The sequence below is a fragment of the Neomonachus schauinslandi genome, chromosome 11 (assembly GCF_002201575.2).
Source record: "Neomonachus schauinslandi chromosome 11, ASM220157v2, whole genome shotgun sequence".
Taxonomy (NCBI): Eukaryota; Metazoa; Chordata; class Mammalia; order Carnivora; family Phocidae; genus Neomonachus; species Neomonachus schauinslandi.
In genome coordinates, this window is record NC_058413.1 from 72,796,659 (window position 1) to 72,816,225 (window position 19,567).

Consider the following 19,567-nt stretch of genomic DNA (forward strand, 5'->3'; position numbering starts at 1 on the left):
ACAGGCCTGCTTGGCTTGGATAGTAAATAAATAAGCCGCTTACACCTTTCTTGGATGGCAGGCCAAAGTTTTGTCCTCATAGCAACTCCCCCCATCGTTTGCTCTGCTTACACAGGTTATCAGCCTCTGTCCCAACCCCAAACTACCTAAGGAGGAGGAGCCGGGTCTTGCTCACTCCTTATTTATAATTAGCTTCAAGTGAGGGAGAGGGACAGGCAGGGTTGCCTCCTGCTCAGGCTGCTTGCCTGAGTTACATCCACAAATGCCTCGGAAGCAGCAGGCTGACTGCATCGTTCTCTTCACATTCCTGGGTCTGTCTGGGCTGGTTGGCGCAGTGACCAGAACATACCACATTGGGATTGTGGAAGAATACTGGAACTATGTACCCCAAGGCAAGAACGTTGTTAGCGGAGGAAGTTTTTCAGAAGACAAGTGAGTAAAGTTGGGGTTCTCACAGACTCCCAGGCTCACTTTTTTTTTGACTCTGCATGGAGAAAGTTATAGTCCTTGGGATGTTATTGTGGGGGTGACATGATCTAAACCAAGTGGAGGGGCTTTGTGTTTGTTTGGAGAGCCCTCACAAGGATGGGTATGTAATGTGGAAGAGATATTCTTGGCCCTGCCTATTTCTTGAGCCTTGTCTGTAAAGTGCTATATACACAACCAGGCGTTTTGAATAATGGCTTATTCTATAGAAGGACAATTTTCACTGAGCACTACTAGGGACTTCCAGGGGGTTCTGGACTCAGTTTGTTAAAAAAATAATGGCAACCCTTGGAATGAGCATTTGAGAATTTTCCAGAATTCTTTACTGTTAAAACACACTATTTTCTTAGTTTTTATTTTTGGAATGAAACATCATCATTGGAGATAAGTATGCTATAAGTAGTTAAGTTTTGTTTTTGTTTTGCAATGTTTAAAAGAGGGCATTTACAATAGATTTGGCTGGTATTTTAAGAGTTTCCCCAAGTCCTCTTAGAAATGGCTTTTTCCAGCAATGTCCACAATAGCCAAACTGTGGAAAGAGCCAAGATGTCCATCGACAGATGAATGGATAAAGAAGATGTGGTATATATACACAATGGAATATTATGCAGCCATCAAAAGGAATGAGATCTTGCCATTTGCAATGACGTGGATGGAACTGGAGGGTATTATGTTGAGCGAAATAAGTCAAACAGAGAAAGACATGTATCATATGATCTCACTGATATGAGGAATTCTTAATCGCAGGAAACAAACTGAGGGTTGCTGGAGTGGGGGGTGGGGTGGGAGGGATGGGGTGACTGGGTGTTAGACACTGGGGAGGGTATGTGCTCTGGTAAGCGCTGTGAATTGTGCAAGACTGTTGAATCTCAGATCTGTACCTCTGAAACAAATAATGCAATATATGTTAAGAAAAAAAAAAAAGAAGAAGAAGGTAGCGGGAGGGGAAGAATGAAGCGGGGGAAATCGGAGGGGTAGACGAACCATGAGAGACGATGGACTCTGAAAAACAAACTGGGGGTTCTAGAGGGGAGGGGGGTGGGAGGATGGGTTAGCCTGGTGATGGGTATTGAGGAGGGCACGTTCTACATGGAGCACTGGGTGTTATGCACAAACAGTGAATCATGGAACACTATATCTAAAACTAATGATGTAATGTATGGGGATTAACATAAGAATAAAAAAAATAATCAATACTATCAATAAATTTTAAATAAAATTATAATATGCTAAAAAAAAAAGAAATGGCTTTTTCACTAGTGAGAGGTTTGTTTTAGCTCTGACTCATTCAATCTGAGGACAATATTCTGGTTCCTGGGCCCATGGCATAGCTGGGTGAGTTGGTGTCAGAGTGTTGTATGTCTCTGATTTTTTATTTTTTGCGGAAAATAGCCCTTGCTCTCCCCCTTCTCTCTCAGGGTCCAGTGTCTTATATCTTTTATTTGTTCCTTGAAGTTCCCTCTTAAGTCACCTCCCAGCTCCAGAAGCTGTAATGCATACTTTCAATATTGTGGTTCTTAGAACATCTTTTGAGATGTTCTGGCAATCGCTGTTGGATATTCAGATACACTGGCTTCTTTCTGATAGGAAGAACCCAGTTCATTCAACATCCAAGTTCCATTTTCTAAAGACGAAGTTAGTTGCTAACCTTCAGGAATACCATGGAGTCTTCCAACATGTCTTTAAGAGCCAGGTCCCCCTGCCCCGGGGGAAGACCAAAGATCTAGTTGGCTGAAACACACAGCTTCCGGGTTTTCTAATAATACAAAGGTGGCATAGTCATGTTTGGTTAAAGAAGGATGAAATTCCTGCCAGCCAGGCTGCCAAGAAAGATTCTTCCTTAAGCTTTGTACCAGGAAACTTAATGTCCTGGGGGCTGTTTCCGAAGAAAGCTCTTGACTTCTTTCAATCTCATATGTGCTGACACATGTGCTCATTGGTTGTGGTAGTCTTTACTGTGATGAATGGATATGGGATTGAGAGGCTACCCTAACTGCCATTGGCCTTCCCTAAAATGGAGCTCTGCTGTCCTCATAAGGGGCTCAATAGAAAATAGTCATTGTGAGCAGCTATTGAACATGAGACTGTTCAAGATGTGTACGCTGAGCATAGTGAGTACAGTCTTTAAGCACAATGAAACGTTGGGCTGCCTTTCCACAGGTTGAGTAAAAAGCTTCGAAGTCTATCTTTCTCCTAAAATGTCAGTGTAGCTGTTTGTGAGCATTTATTCTGACCCAGGAGTTCCACCAGAGACTTTCAACTCATTATTGTTTACAGGTGGTATCATTTCCACTTTACAAACCAGTAACTGAGACCCCGAGGTTAAGTACTTGTTGGAGTTTACAGAGTAAAGGCAGCACCAAAGTCACATTTTTTCGCCATGCAACCTGTTTCTTGGTAAAGGTGATCCTTTCCCACTGAATTGAACTCAGCTGTGATAGCAGCCAGGGATTCCAGTAAAAAGAACTTTCTAGAAAGTTCCAATTCTTACCAAAGGTAGGTTTAGTCCCACGGGTCTCTCTTCCCAGAGAGACGTTGAAAATGATCACTGGTGTCAGTAGCCAAACCGGTTACCTGGATTCATTCAAAAACCCAACATACTTTATTTTTTTATTTTTTATTTAAAAACCCAACATACTTTAAATACTCAAATGCTACAAAGCTCTTTCCGCAAAGCTGAGTGCAGGAAGAATTTAGGGGGTCTCTGTTAATTATTTCAGCCAGAAGATGGTGCTTTGAAGAACATACAATAAAGTACTTGAAAATAGTTATGGTGAAAAAGGAAAAAAAAAAAAAGACTAGGCATGCCTAACACGCAGTTTGGTGTCAGCCTAGAGTAGGATGGTTTAACAGATGCTGTGGTCCTGCTTGAGAGGACTCTTGCCTTTTAGGCACCGCTGGTGTCCTAGATGTCATGCCCACAGTGCCCAAGTCCCCAAGTGTTTCCTTCTAGTGTGTGAAGGGATGGTGTGTGTGCAGGGCTGCCTCCTGACTCTTAGAAGGGGAGCCTGGGTGACATGGCGCATAGTGGCTTTTGTTAGCAATCATGTCCAGCAGTGCTACTGGTGTGAGGTGGCTCAGGGCAAGTCCCTAAGAAGGCACATTTGTAGTGGGCTGCTGACTCTTGCTTGAGGAATAGAGGACACATGTCATGATTCACAGATGTCCCAGTAAAGATGCCACAATTGTGGGACATATGGAGCTCAGTGTGTGTACTCTACTTTGTGCCATTTCCCCAGAGGCAAGGAGTCATCTTGAATAATGTGAACATGCCTCTCACTCAGCCTCCGGCACTTCTGAGGACAGTCTGCTGTTGAAGATATTCAGACCCAGACAAATGCCAGATATTTGGAGAGCCAGGTGCCTAGTATCCCACTAGGAGTGGATAGAGCCTGAAATAGGAATCAGGAGACCTGACTTCTAGTCCTTGCTCTGCCCCCAACTTGCTGTGAAACATTGAACATCTCAAATAATCTCTCTGACCATCAATTTCCTTAATTTGTATAACAAGGGAGTTGAAATATAATCCCTAAAGTCGCTTGGGAAGTGTAATTCCAAGGAATCAAAAATAATTTTTGAAACTGAATGAAAACCATCTTACCTGATTCTCCAGTTCTAGAAAGATTTTTACAATGGTGAGAGAGAGAGGATTTGCAAATGTTCAGTCTAGGAGTCAGAGTTGGAGAAGATCTGAGTGGGGATATGTGACAAATTTTGAAGTATTCCATATTTTTCTTTGCTTATCCATTTTTCCCCCCTGTTCTTTAAGAGCTATCTCCAATTCTTTATGCAAGAAGCATTTTCCCACAACCCTGGCTTATTCTGATCTGTTTCCTTCCTCACCGTTCATGGAACTTGGTGTCTTCCTTAAGCCTTAGACACAGCATTTTCCTCTCCCCGCATTGCTGTTGGGTGTCTGATATACACTGGGCCCCTCGGCAGCTGAAAGATAAGCACCATGATGGCAGAGAGACAGGCCCAGAGTATGTTTAATAATCCACTCCCCACCCCCGCCCCGAGCTTTGACGGTGACAATAATCCATGGAGGACTGAGCACAAGGCTATTCATTTGGAATCATTAAAAACTAATCACTTTGTCAATTTAGTTATTCCACTTGCTTAATCTTTGACTATGGGAATGGCAAAAATGAGGGGAACAGAATGGTGAGTGCCAAAGTTTCTGTGATGTAAAAAACTTGGAAACCAAAATTAGGCAGTACCAAAAGCCCAATAAATCCTGATTCACAAGGATGGGATAGGAAATAAATTGAGATCATTTTGCCAAGACTCCATAGCAGTCAGATGGTACAATTTAATTTTCCATCTTGGTACCTTTGCTTAATCATAGATTTCAGAAATATAATTGAGACTGTAAGCACCAATATTTCCTAGAAAGCATAAAATTCAGGAGTTATATTCTATTTAGGAATATTTTATCCAGATGAATATATTTCCCCCTGCTCCCCATTGGGCCTAATGGGGACACCGGCCTCCTTTGATTTGCCTGGGGATGATGTCAGCATTTGATCCATTCATGCCTGTCCTGTTCTGGCTCATAAAGTGCTTAATTAAGGTGTTCCTGTGCTTCGGTGGTAAAGCCAAGTCTTTAATGGAACCAGAGTGGGGTCACCTTCTATAAAGCTACAATTCTCACCAAAGACCTCATTAAGCAACCAACACACATGCAGGATTTTTCTTCCCAGTGAAATGTGGGGTTTTCACGGGTGCTAACTCACAGGCAGAACCACCCTTGGACATGAGTGAGGCCAACCACTGCACAAACCCCAAGTTTTAGGGTCTATTAAGGAGTTTACTTAACCATATCACTGTGTCAGCCCAGTTGATGGTAAAGGATTTTGGGTACCCCCTTGAAGCAGGCCCTAGGATGTGCATAAGGGAGAGACCTATATATCTATCTGAAAGAAGAGCCAATTAATTGAAGGGAAGCCATGTGGGGGAAGAGAGAATCTTTTGTAAGCTTTGAAATAAAGGGAAGGTTATCATCTCATTTGGGCTTGATCTTAGAGTGTGACTTTCAGATTTCAACTTCTGTTGGATCAGCAGAAAAATCATGTGTTGGTTCTGAAGCCATATGAATATCTTGGGGCTGCTCTTATTCCCTATATCAGATAGTGATTGATTTGGGCTGCCAGTGGAGAGCAGAATAGAGTGGCTTAACAAATTAAGCTTCTGTATTCTCTTATAAAACAATCCCAGAGGGCTCCTGGGTGGCTCAGTTGTTAAGCGTCTGCCTTTGGCTCAGGTCATGATCCCAGGGTCCTGGGATTGAGTCCCACATCGGGCTCCCTCCTCGGGGGGAAGCCCGCTTCTTCCTCTCCCACTCCCACTGCTTGTGTTCCTGCTCTCGCTATCTCTGTCTCTGTCAAATAAATAAATAAAATCTTAAAAAAAAAAATCCCAGAGGTGGGCAGTCCAAGGGTGGTGAGACAGGTGGTATGATAGGATTTTGGGGGCCTTCTATATTTTTGACCCATGATCCTTAGCATGTGACTTCACTCCTCAAGGAAGTTCATGGTCACAGTATGGCTGCTGGAACTCCAGCCCTCATGTCTATGTTCCAAGAAGAAAAGAGGAAGGGAAAAGGTAGAAAGGGTCCAATTCTTGAGGCATTAGCCCATTAGCCCTTTAAAAAGCTCTCATGGAAACCCCACACAACCAATTCTATGTACATCTCACTGGATACTCTAAACCACAAAGCGGCAGGGGGGGAGGGGGGCAGTTGGAAATATAGTTTTTTGTTTTGTGATTTGTTTCTGAGTAAAAGCAGGATTTGATTGTTACTAAGAAAGACGGGAACATGAATATTGCAAGGTAGCAGGCAGTCCCTGCCACCTTCCCCTACCTCAGTTCTCCCTGTTTCTCATCCTTCACAAACACTCTCTTAGTCCCCCTTTCCTTCCCCCACCTCCAGATCGTGGGGTCCCAAGGCCTGGTTAGTGGCATTTGAGAGAACTCACAGACAGTGTAATAGCTAACTGTCCCTGCATCCTCACTCTGCTCCAGGCATTGTCATAAAGGTTTTCCATGCCAAGCAGGGGGGTGACAGAGGTCCTGTCCCTGGTCAGGGGGGCCGGGAGGCCCAAGGTAGGTTTCCCTAGCCAAGTGTAGCCAAGCAGTGGTCTAACAGAGATGCTAAGGCAGCCTGGCTTGCTGGGGAAGTGTGGGGGCTCTCGCATCAACTGACAAGCTTACGATTCTTGTTCTACCAACTGAGTAAGTAATTGAATCTCTCTTTGCCTCAAAATGCTCATCAGTAAAATGAGGATAATGATAGTACTTGCTTTGGGGGTATAGGAGTTTCCTGTGGCTGCCGGAACAAATTACCACAAACTGGGGAGCTTAAAACAACAGAAATTTATTCTCTGCCCGTTCTGGAGGCAGAAGTCTGAAAGGAAGATGTCAGCAGGGCCACACTCCCTTGGAGGCTTTCAGGGGGAATCTGTTTGCTGATTCTTCCAGCTTCTGGTAGAAGCTGCTGGCAGTCCTTGGTTGTGGTGGCATCACTCTGGTGTCTGCCTGCATTTTCCTATCACCTTCTCCATGTGTGTCTGATCTTTCTCCTCATCTCAAAATCCTTAACTTAATCACATCTGCAGACTCTTTTTCCAAATAAGGGGATTAGGACTGGGATTTATCGCTGGAAGCCATTATCAGCCCACCCACAGCGGGGATTAGGAGGCTCAGATGAGACAGGATCTGTAAAGGTCCTCAAATGTGACGCCTGGCACTGGGTTAACATCTTAACATGCCAGAGATGTTAGTCATCATGATAGCTCACCTATCTTGAGGGGTCTCTGGAGAGCAGGAGCTCTGTGGGAAACAGACTGCAAATGGTCACATTTCCCTCTTTCTAATTAGAGCTTTGCCATAACTCCCACTGACTGAGCACCCCCTCTCCCAGACGCTGTGCATGGGGCTCCACATCATCTCATTTATTCCTCATGATGGCTCTGTCGCAGTCGCTGGTTTTCAACCAAGGAAACTGGAGTTCAGAGAAGTTACTTCTGCAAGATCTCACAGCATTAAGTAGGGAAGCTGGGATTCAAGTTCATTCTCTTTTCTCTTTACTGCATACATTTGTTTTTAAGCCACCTGTGTGGGCTCTGAGGGGCTTTCTGTGGACATGAAGTGGGAGAAGGAAGAACTCAAGACTTGAGTGGTGCCAGGGAAACCAGGGCGAGAGACTGTGTAGAGGAACGCATCGCTTGGATGGCTCAAAATGTATTAATCTAATTAGGGAGGGCATGACTACATCCAAGTGCAACGTGTAATCACCATCTCCACCCTCCTTTTTGCCAAGTAGCCCCTGCCCCAATCTACTCCCGTTTTCTCAGTGCCCCTTCTCAAGTTCAGGCAACAACGTTGCTCGTCCTTCTGGTGACCATGACGGTCTCACACGTTTGCTCTGACCACACCCTCTGCTGCTGCTCACCTTCACCCCAGCTCCCCTCCCCATACTCAGACCTGCAGGATCTATATGGTGCAGGTGCCGCTTAATGTAGAAAACCGGCTTCTGCTATTTACTCTCTAGTGTGTGGGTTTTGTCTTCCCAGCCAGATGGTAAATCTCTTGAGTGCAGGGACTGACATTCATACATCTTGGCCCAGTTTCTAGTTTAATGTCCCATATAGTGTAGAGGTTTAACAATTGCTCAGTGGTTGAAGGGATGGGGAAAAAAATCTGACTGAAAGATTCAGGTTGTAGGGGACAGTGGTGCTGGTGAGGTGCACACCCCTTGTGAGCTACCAGCTCCTTGGAATCTGACTTGGAAGCCCATCTCTGCTCTGGTTAGATGATTCTCCTGGGCAGGTTCCTTGTAACAATGGTTAATCTCACCTGCCCTTAGAAGGCATCTTCCTTCATGGTGTTGCCCTTGGTCTTGGCAACGTGAATGTTCTACATCCCCATTCTGTCTTTAAAGCAGTTGCTCATGTGAAACTTTCCAGCCCAACTGGATATTTTCACAGCATAAAATAGACACCTCCTCAGTCTGAGTCAAAATGTGAGAATGTTGGTTGGGAATGAGCCTGAGGGGTAATGAATGCTCAGTGCCTCACAGTGCGGTCATCCTGTGGCTACACTATAAATAACATAAAGCTCACCACCACAGGCATTCCACCGAGTGCTCTCCAGCTATGTCAGAGGCTGCTTTCTGTGGATGCCTTCCTTGAAGTCACTCACTTGTTTTGTTTCTTGGGTAAGGGTTGCATCTTCCAGGACTCATAGGACATGGAGCTTCAGTCCCACTGTTACAAATGTATAATGTGTTCTTAGGAGTGATTTGCCATGGAGACACTAAAGAGACTGATTTCTCTTACTTTCATCTGTCCCTATCTTTTCCACTTTGGATAGTTCCCATGGTTTCAACTAGTTACTATGTTCTAGTTTCAAGTAGGTACTATGGTTTTTGTTTTGTACCGAGTACAACAGAAAGGTGATTTCCCAATTTGTATATGCATTCAACATTGTGTTAGTTAGACCAGGTCAGTTTGTGCTATAGCAACAAACAACCCCCAGATCTCAGGGGCTTAACACCACAGAGGCATGTTTCTTTCCACTTGGGTTCATAGAGGACCACGTGGCTCCAGGACAACTGTCCTCTTGGGACAACTAGTAAGCCAGGCTGCTGGGATCGTGAGGCTTCACGATCTTCACTGGAGGCTTTCCCTGCAGCAGAGGATGTGGGGAGGAGGGTCTTGCAATGGTAACTAAATGTCCTGGCCCAGAAGTGACACATGTCACTTCCACTCACAGCCCACTTGCCAAAATCCCATGGCTCCATCTATCTGCAAAAGCTCTTTGCTCTCCCCTTCTGCTGGGAGTAAAGAATCAGCATGGGTAAGCACTGGACAGCTCTGCCATAAGAATTGTTTGGCAAACTTAGGGAAAATATAGAGGCCACGCCAGAAAGTCTGATTCAGTTGCCCTGAAATGGGGCCTGGGGACCTAAATTTTGGCAAATGTCCCAAATAACTGATCCAGTTGATACACAGGTGGGCATTGGGAAGTACTGCTTTAGAAAACCTAATGCCCTCTCGGGGTGACTATTGGCTGTCTCTGTGATAGGACTGACACTCGTCAGGAATGTGCAAAACAAGTCAATATATGTAATTCAGTGCTAAAATATGCAGCATATGTAGTAAGTGCTGTGGGAAGTCAACAAACATGTCCCCTCCTTCTGATATGCTTGCCTCTTATTTGGGTGGCTCTGCCAGACAACTCATTATGATAAGGAACTCTTGCTTAGCGTGCATTTGCGTGTGTGTGTGTGTGTGCGTGCGCGCGCGCGCGCACGCACACACGCCTGCGCATGCTGGGATGGGAGCTCAGAGTACAGCAGTGCGGAGAGTCAGATGTCCATGTTTCCCTGCAGACCCCGTTGGAATGACAGGGCCCTCCCTATGAATAACCTCATTCTAGCTTTTTACCCATCAGGCTGAGTCTAGAGAGGACACCAGTGATTCTGAATCTAATCCTTCCTCTGTTGTTACCTTACTGGGTGGCCCGGCGTCAGCTATAAAGCCAGGTAACTCTGCCTACTCTGGGGCTAATTAGCCAGCCTGGGGATGACTCAGTTCTTCCTCTGCTTCTTCCTCCTTCTTCTCCTGAACAGCCTGTTCAATTAGGACTTGTATTCAGCTGCTAGTTAACAGAAGCCTGGAAAACACTGGCTCAAATGTATTGTTTGGCTTATGCAAAAGAAAGTCAGAAGTTGGCAATCTTCAGGGACCCAGATTCCTTTGGCTTTCCACTTGACCATCCATTCGTAGGGTATGACCCTCTTCCCCCTTCTCTCAAGATGGCTGCTGAAGCTCATCATCATATCTTCATTTCAGGCATGAATAAGGGGAAGAGCAAAAAACTACAAGGGTCTCTGCCAGTTGAGTCCAGAGAAGTACCACCGAATGACACATGCGTACATCTCATTGGCTAGAAGTGTGTCGCATGACCATCCAAGCCTCAAGTGAGGCTAGGAAACAAGAGCTTCCATCACAAAGCCCCAGTGTCAGGCATCCAGACTTTTTATCCCATTCCCTTGCACAGGGAAATGGAGGCTTCTGCCTCACGGAGCAGAAGAGGGCCAACTCTTGCTCCCGGCCAGACACCCACAGGCTCAGTGGATACACAGAGGCAGAGGGCTGAGTGTGCACAAACCTGACTGTGCCCAAGTCCTCAGTCCTGATGTCTGAGAGTGGACTCGTCAAGCTGGAGGTTGAGCAGTGATTCTCTTCCCTCCAACTCAAGCTGCAGGTACTATGCTCCCTCTCAGGGCAACAATGCCCCCGTGGAGGAGAACTTACCCAAACAACACACTTTTGGGGTGGTAGCTATGTTTTCAGAGGGAGAAGGCACAAAGAGAAATTTGGCCCCTCAGTTGTCCCTCTTTTCTAAATAAAATGTGAGCTTGTTTTTATTATGAAAGTAAATAAAAGATACACTCCCATGTATGAAAGAAGGTGAGTAAACTTCTCATTTTTTCTGGCTCCTGCCCATGGCCTCAGTCCCATGGCCCAGAAGTTACACCTTTATGGTTTCCGTGGCCAGTTTCCAAATGTTTTCTTTGCTTATACGTATATATGTGTATTGTTTAAAAAACACAGAAATGGATCACACTTTACATGTGTGACCTGCAATTTGCTTTTTCCATGTAGTTTCTTGGTGATGGTGCCATATTGCCACCTATAGAACCCCCCTCATTCTGTAGTGTGGCTATGGGGTAGGAAGGTGCCAGAATTTATTTACCCAGTCACCAGGTGAGAACATTTTGGTCTTTCCAGGCTTTTGCTGCCAAAAATCATTGTTGTAATACTCCAACCCTTTTGTCAGGATTCCTGTCTTGTGAGTCCCATTATCCGGGTGCTGAATCTGGCAGGTCGGGGAGAAAGAGCTTTGCTGCCTCTGGGAGGACTAGCCCTGTGGTCCTGGCTCCTCTGAGGGGAGCCTCAGCCCATGGTTTTCCCCTTTTTCCTAGGAACCTCCTACCTACTGACTCCACTCCAAGGGCAGGGCAGGGTTGACACATGTGGGTGGCTGGGCAGGCTAGTAATCTGGTGCTCTGGGAAAATAAATAATATTGGGGCCCCTTCAACTGATATTTGGAAAAATACTTGTTTAGCTCTTATTTGGAGGAAAGGCTGAGTGCTGAGAAGAAGGTGGCCTGGTGGTGGCAGTCCTCACTGTCCTCTTGGTCACAAGGAGAAGGAACCCACTCTATAGCTCCCTGGAGCAATCCTTCTTGGAAGGGATTTCAGTGACTACTTGCACACATTCCCTGGGGTCTCCTCCTTCCACCTCCCAAACCCCATCTGAAGCAGATGATTCTTTCCAACCATATATAATACTCACCCCCAGAGAAGTTCTGAAAGTTGCCATTTTCTCCACTCCCAATGTCATTTCCAGTTAATTTTATCCCCCCAGCAATGCCATCCAGCTCCCTGGTGATGTTGCAATGCCCTTTAGAGCTGAGATCTAGCGGCTCCACCCCTTAATTTGGCTCAGCTGAGGACCCCTGGAAGTTCCCCTGCCTCCAAGGCCAAGGCCAGTGTCTTTAAAAGGGGCTTTATTGCTACAGGTTTGACCATGGCCTGTGACCATATTAGGTGGTCTGGAGTAGGCTGGATGCCCCAGCTGGTTAGAGCCAGGAAGTAATGACGTGAAGAAATCACTTTTCAATTTGATTTTAAAACCATGCTCTGTTCTGTTTAAATGCTTTTCTTTTAAATTTTGTCATTCTCTAAGCTTCTGTTTATAAATTACAAAAAGGGAAGGGGGCTGCAAACCCTGTTTGTCAGCAGGTCCCTGGGAGCAAGAGAACAGTCTTTGGAAGGCAGGTCCAGCAAACCAAATCTCATAAGGTCACAGGTTGGATTTCAGAGATGATCACTGGATATTTTCTGGTGTCCACAAGACATCATCAGGTATGATGCCTTATGTATTTTGGTTACAAAGGGGACCTGACAGATGAGCATGAGGAGCTCATCCCCTAACTATTGTCGCTATGACAGAACAAGCCGGTGTATGTTCTGCCAGTAGTGATAGTATTATATCACCTAGGTGTAGAGAAGGCCACACCCAAAGACCCCAAAGTATCGCATTAGCTGGCTGCCTGTGCAGAGCGAAGAGAGCAACTATGTACCAAGTATACCTCCAACCCCACATCCACAGGAGACATCGCAAGTGATTCCTTCTTCCCCCTGACTGAATGCAAACTTGACTTTATTTTTGTCTAAGCAGTAACTACCAACCAGCCCGATCTGGTGCACAAGTTAAAACCTATTTGCCATCCCGGGCCTAGAGAATATTCAAAGTCAAGTATGGCAACATACACTTTTCTGCAAATACAGTCTGCAAAATTATCCCAGCTTTAACTTGCCAATGTGGGGGCAAATCCAAGGCTTTTCTTTTTCTTTATTCCAAAGCCACTAAGCACCAACACTTCCAGGCAATTACTCAGCACTACAATAAAAAATATATTTGAAGCATTTTTGTCTTCAATTAGCTCACAAACCAGAGATGTACATATCTTACTGTGACACGTCTTTCAAGTGTGTTATTCGTGCTTGAACTGTGTGTGTGCAGAAGGGGAAAGGAGAAAGAGTTTGAACTGACCTGGAAGGGTGCTTGGCAGGTAGAGAATGAGGAATAACACCCAGATGCAGGAAAAGAATGTGTGCAAGTGTTGGAATGCTGGAAGGACATGGTGCGTTCTGGGAAGACTGAGCATGAGGTCTGGTGGAAGGGTGAGGCCGTGGGAGGTAGGCAAAGAGGAAATGAGGAAATTAGCCTGGAGAGATGCACCAAAGCTGGGCTAGATGCACCAAAGAAGATCACTCCTGCTTTGACTTGAGCCACTGGATCCCTGTCCCCTGCTTGACCCAGTCACCCTCCACTCCATCTGCCTGCACTTCTGTCTTCTGCTCCATGGTGGGCTGCATGCCTGGCCACCTGATACGCTCCTCTCTGGCTCCATCATCCTGAAGAGTCTGCAGGGTGGGCAAAGTTGCCATTCATACTAGAGACTGCTGGGGAGCCTTGTAGTAGGAACTGCTTAGGAGCATGTATCTGAGTCACTGGTATACAAACGTTGCATAATCTCATTGAGGAAATGAGGATGAAGCCCTGAATATATCTTGTCTTTGGCTTTTTGATCTATAGTGCTTTCCCCAAACTTAATGAAGCAAACATAAATCCATTAGTCAATACAGAGGCTCTCAGACCTGGGGTGACTCCATCAACTCCACTGGCGCTTAATCATATACTGATGAATGTCATTACTTAATTTTCCCATTAAGTCATAAATTCTTTTGTATCCCTGTATAGCACATAGCAAAGTGCTGGGAACATGGTGAACACATACTAACTGTTTATTAAATGAAAAAGTGAAGGGGAACGTGTTGAAATGAAAAGGGGGAAATGGACAGCAAGACTTTATTCTGTTTGGTTGTAGTTTGGTTGTGGATACAATTTGTGTTTCTTGTCTTGTCACTTAACTCTCTTAGCCTTAGTTTCCTTATCAGTAAATTGAAGATAATCTTACCAGCTCTACAGAGGTTACAGGGTTTTGTCCAACACCAAATAAGAAATCATACATGCAAGTACTTTATGAACTGTTAAGGTAAGCTATTAGGATTTTCTCTTAATGTCATATAATTATAAAATATTTTCCTTCTTACTTTTAGACTTGCAACCTTATTTCTCAAAAGAGGGCCAAACAGGATAGGTGGTCTTTACAAAAAGGCTGTTTACAGACATTACACAGATGGGACCTATTCCACAGAGATCCCCAAACCTCCCTGGCTTGGATTCCTGGGCCCTATTTTGAGGGCTGAAGTGGGTGATGTGATTGTCATCCATTTGAAGAACTTTGCTTCCCGACCATACTCTTTGCATCCACATGGCGTTTTCTACAACAAAGATTCAGAAGGTAAATACCAATCCTGTATTACTGGTGTCTTGTCTCTATTTTGTAAGTAAGGCAATTGTCAGCTACAGTTAAAGGGATCAAAGAGACAGTGATTACACATGTTCATTTGTCTTTTTCCCCATCACCTTTTCTCCCTATCTCCATCTGTTCCTCCTAATAGAGAAAACTTCAACAACACTATCAACCAATTTGCCCTAATTGACTTCTAGAGAACATTCTGTCCAAAGAATACACCTTCTTTTCGAGAGCATATGGAACACTCGTCAGGATAGATAGTAGGCTGTGCATAAAATAAATCTAAATAAATTTAAAAGAACGGATAGGATGCAAAGCATATTCTCCAATCACACTGGAATTCAATTTGATATAATCAATGAAAGAAATCTTGCAAATTCTTGCAAACATTTGGAAATAAACAGTACACTTCTAAATAACTCATAGGTCAAAGAAGAAATCACAGGATAAATTGTAAAATATTTTGAACTGAATAAAAATGGAGATAAAACATATCAAAATTTATGGTATATTGCTAAAGAAGTACTTAAAAGGAAATTTAGAGCTTTAGACACGCCAAGAGAGAAGAAAAGTCTCAAACCAATAACATAAGCTTCCACCTTAAGAAACTAGAAAACAGGGGCAGCTGGGTAGCTCAATTGGTTAAGCGGGCTGCCTTCGGCTCAGGTCATGATCCCAGGGTCCTGGTATTAAGCCCCACATCGGGCTCCCTGCTCAGCGGGGAGCCTGCTTCTCCCTCTCCCTCTGCCCACCGCTCTGCCTATTTGCGCTCTCTCTCTCTGTGTCTCTGTCAAATAAATAAATAAAATCTTTAAAAAAAAAAGAAATTAGAAAACAAAGAGGAAAAAAAGCTAAAGCAAGCAGAAAGAAGGAAATAATAAGGACTAGAGCAGAAATTCGAAGAACGAGAAAACAGAAAAATAATATAAAATTGATTAAGCAAGAAGTTGGGTCTTTGAAAAAGATTAATAAAATTGAGAAAACTTTATCTAGTCTGATGAAGAGAGAGGGCACAAATTACCAAAGTCAGGAATGAAAGATGGGACATCACTCTGACCATACAAAAATTAAAAGGATAATAAGGGAGGATTATAAACAATTTTATGCCAAAATATTAGATAACTTAAATGAAACTGACAAATTCCTAGAAAGACAAAAATTACTCAAACTGACTTAAGAATAAATAAAAATTTGGACAGACCTATAAAATGTAAAGAAATGGAATTAGCAATTAAAAATCTTCCCTCAAAGAAAAACCCAAGCTCAGACGGTTTCATTTATAAACTCTATCAACTACTAAAATAATAATAATAATAATAATAATAATAATAATGCCAATCCTTTACAAAATCTTTCAGGAAATAAAGAGAGGAATACTTCTAAATTCATCCTATGAGGCAAACATCATGAGCCAGTTAAAGACATCACAAGAGAACTACAGACCAATATTCCTCATGAATGTAGACACAAAAATTCTTAACAAAATATTAACAAACTGACTTCAGCAACATATAAGGAGAACTATATATCATGACCAAATGCAGTTTATCCTATGATTGGAAGGTTTGTTTAACACTCAAAAATAAATGAATGTCGGGGTGCCTGGGTGGCTCAGTCAGTTAAGTGTCCGACTCCTGATTTTGGCTCAGGTCATGATCTCAGGGTTGTGAGATTGAGCCCTGGGTCAGGCTCTGTGCTGAGGGTGGAGCCTACTTAAGATTCTCTCACCCTCTCCCTTTGCCCCTCTCCCCTCCCCCACTCATGCGCTCACACACTCTCTCTCTCTAAAAAAAAAATAATTAAAAAAAATGAATGTACAACATATTAATAGAATAAAGGACAGAAACCACATGATCATCTCAAAAAGTGCAGAAAGGCATTTAACAAAATCTAGTACTTATCAAATTAAACATTTCCAACAAACTAGGAATAGACAGGCACTTCCTCATCCCGATAAAGTTTATCTAAGAAAAACCCACAGCTGACATCATGCTTAATGGGAGGGGGACTGAATGCTTTCTTCATAAGATTGGGAATAAGGCAAGAATGTCTGCTCTCACTGCTATTATTAAATATTATCCTGAAGATTCTAGCCAATGCTAGACAGGTCTGCTAACAATAAACTTGGTCTTTGTTTATCTAGAACATCTTTACTTTACCTTGCTTTTTTGAGGGATAGTTTGCTGGATATGGTATTCTCCTTTTGCACTCCCCCCTACCCCCTGCAATACTTTAAGTATGTCATCCTATTGTCTTCTCATCTCCAATATTCAGATGGGAAGTCAACTGTTAATCATGTCAGTGTTCCTGTGTATGTGATGAGTCATTTTTCTCCTGCTTCCAATATTACCTCTTTGCCCTTTTTTCCCTAACAATTTGACGACAATGTGTCTATGTATAGATTCTTTGTATTTATCCTACTTGTGGTTCATTATGCTTCTTTGATGTGTAGATTAATGTTTTTCATCAAATTTGGAAAATTTCTACAAAAAATTTCTACAAACATTTTTTTTCCTGTCCCTTTTTCTTTTTTTTATCCTTTGGCAGGCTACTATTACACATGTTCATACACTTGATGTTGACCCACAGGCCTCTGAGGTTCTGTTTATTTTCTTTGATCTTTCTCCCCCCTTCCTTTTTCAGATAGGATAGTTCTATTGATCTATATTCAAGTTCACTGATTATTTGCCATCTTGAATTTGTTGTCAAGACCTTCTAGTGAATGTTTTATATCATTTATATCATTTATTTATTTATTTCACTTTTCAATGCCAAAACTCCAACTTTGTTCTTTTTATAATTATAAAATTCTACCTCCTTGTTGAGATTTTTCCATTTACTGAATCATTTTGTCCTACTTTTTAAAATTATTTAAACATGGTTTCTTTTAATTACTTGAGCATTTTTATAATAACTGCTTTAAAGTTTTATCTGCTAAATTTCACATCTAGAGACACTTAGAGATAATTTCTATTGGCTGCTTTTTTTCTCTGAGAATAGGTCACACTTTCTTGTTTCTCTGTATGTCTCATTTTGTTGTTGTCCTTGTTGAAAACTGGAAATTTTTTAGCATATATTGAAGCAACTCTGGATTCAAATCTTTCCCTCATCCAAGGTTATTTTTGCTGTTGGTTTGCTTTTTTGTTTAGTAACTTGCCTGGGCTAAATCCATGAAATCTGTCTTCCCTAGAGTATGAGGCCACCAAGGTTTCTGCTCTTTTTTTTTTTCCTTATGTTTATTTTTAAGGCTGGCTTCTAAGGGGTCACCTCTAAATCTGCTTAGCTTTGAAGTCAGCAGATGCTTGGACAGAGGTTGTGCTTAAGCATCAGTAAGTCTTCAATTCTCTGCAGTTGGAATTGTGGGTGGATAGAGAGCCCATTCAAAGTTTAGGTGGTTTTTGTCTGCCTTGGATTTTCATTTTTGCTGGGCCCTTTGCTTTTCCTCTTTGCAAGCACACAGCATTTGAGTCAGCCAGGAGTAGGCAAATAACTGGTGTTCAGCAATTTTTCAAGCATAAACTTTGCTGGATGCCTTTATTTGATTTCCAGAGCAATGAAGTTGTTGGTTTTCTCAATTTCATTCATTTTTACATTACTTTCGGGGGAAAGGATTTGCTGACCTCCTCACTCTCTTTTGATGAATTTTTCTCTTCGCTACCTTTGCAAGCTTGCTAGTCTGAAAGTCCCTGCTCAGTTCAACTTAGTGTTTACTGTGCACTAGACCCAATGCTGGATACTGGGGCTGCAAAAATGAGTAAATGCATAGTTGTTGCTTCCAAGGTGTTCATCTTGGGAGTGGTAGAGAATGAACACAGAAGAAGTCGGTAGGTGGGATTAACATTGATTAAGCAGTTCCTAATGTGCCAATGCCTGTGTGAGAGCTCTTACATACTATATCTCATTTAATAATGGAATTAGCTAGTGCTTTCTTGATCTCCATATGAAATATAGTTAAGTATTAGGACTATTTAAAAATAAATTTTACTGTTTTTTTTTTAAATTCAGAGAAGCATAAAGAAGGGGTAAATGTCTCACATTCTGATTCCCTACTTATCCACTAAAATGAGCTCAAAACCAAAGATTAAACAAAAACTAGTATATGAACTTGGTTAGAAAATTTTAGGGGAGCCTGGGTGGCTCAGTCAGTTAAGTATCTGCCTTTGGCTCCAGTCATGATCCCAGGGTCCTGGGACTGAGGCCTGTATCAGGCTCCCTGCTCAGCGGGGAGCTTTCTTCTCCCTCTCCCTCTCCCTGCCGCTCCCCTGTTTGTGTTATCTCTCTCTGTCTGTCAAATAAATAAAATCTTTTTTTTAAAAAAAGAAAATTTGGGGCACCTGGTGGCTCAGTCAGTTAATCAGCTGCCTTTAGCTCAGGTCATGATCCCAGAGTCCTGGGATCGAGTCCCACATCAGGCTCCCTGCTCATCGGGCAGCCTGCTTCTCCCTCTGCCTGCTGCTCCCCCTGCTTGTACTCTCTCTCTCTCTGTCAAATAAATAAATAAAATCTTTTTTTAAAAAAAATAAAATTTTAAGAGTACAGAGAGGTATAATAAGAGAAGTAAAAATTCTTCTTATCTCTTACCTGAAAAGCAATCACCTTTAAAAATGATGTACTATATGGTGACAAACATAACGTAGTAAAATAAAGATGTCTTATAAATTTCTCTTAGAAAATTTTCCATACATATATTTGTGTGTGTGTGGTTATGCGTATGTATATATTTGTTCATTTGTACAAAAGAGATTATACTGTAATGCTGTACATATTATCTGTTTTCCATTTTTGCTTCATCTTGGAGATTTTCTCATATTAGGTCTCATAAAAGACCTCCTTTTAACAGTTGTGCAATATCCCTTTGTATGAATGTACCAGTCTAGTACATTGATGATTATTGATGATTGATGATTATTTAGGTTGTTTTCGTTTGGGGGTTGATACTGGCAATTCTACAACAAACATTCCAGTTCACGTATTTTGAAAAACATTTTCAAGGATGTTTCTAGGGGAAATTTTTAAAAGTAAAATTGCTGGTTACGTTCATATTCTTTCTTTTCTTTCTTTTCTTTTCTTTTCTTTTCTTTTCTTTTCTTTTCTTTTCTTTTCTTTTCTTTTCTTTTCTTT

The 19,567-nt window shown here is 42.6% G+C and overlaps 1 protein-coding gene across 1 annotated transcript in view; it reads left to right on the forward strand.

Annotated features, from left to right (window-relative positions):
• The first annotated feature begins 262 nt into the window (after positions 1-262).
• Positions 263-19,567, forward strand: part of HEPHL1 (hephaestin like 1) — an 89,177-nt gene continuing 69,872 nt past the window's right edge. Inside the window, exons 1-2 of the mRNA XM_021679082.1 lie at positions 263-432; positions 14,187-14,431. Coding sequence (XP_021534757.1) covers positions 263-432; positions 14,187-14,431 — 415 coding nt within the window. The remainder of the gene's footprint in view (positions 433-14,186; positions 14,432-19,567) is intronic.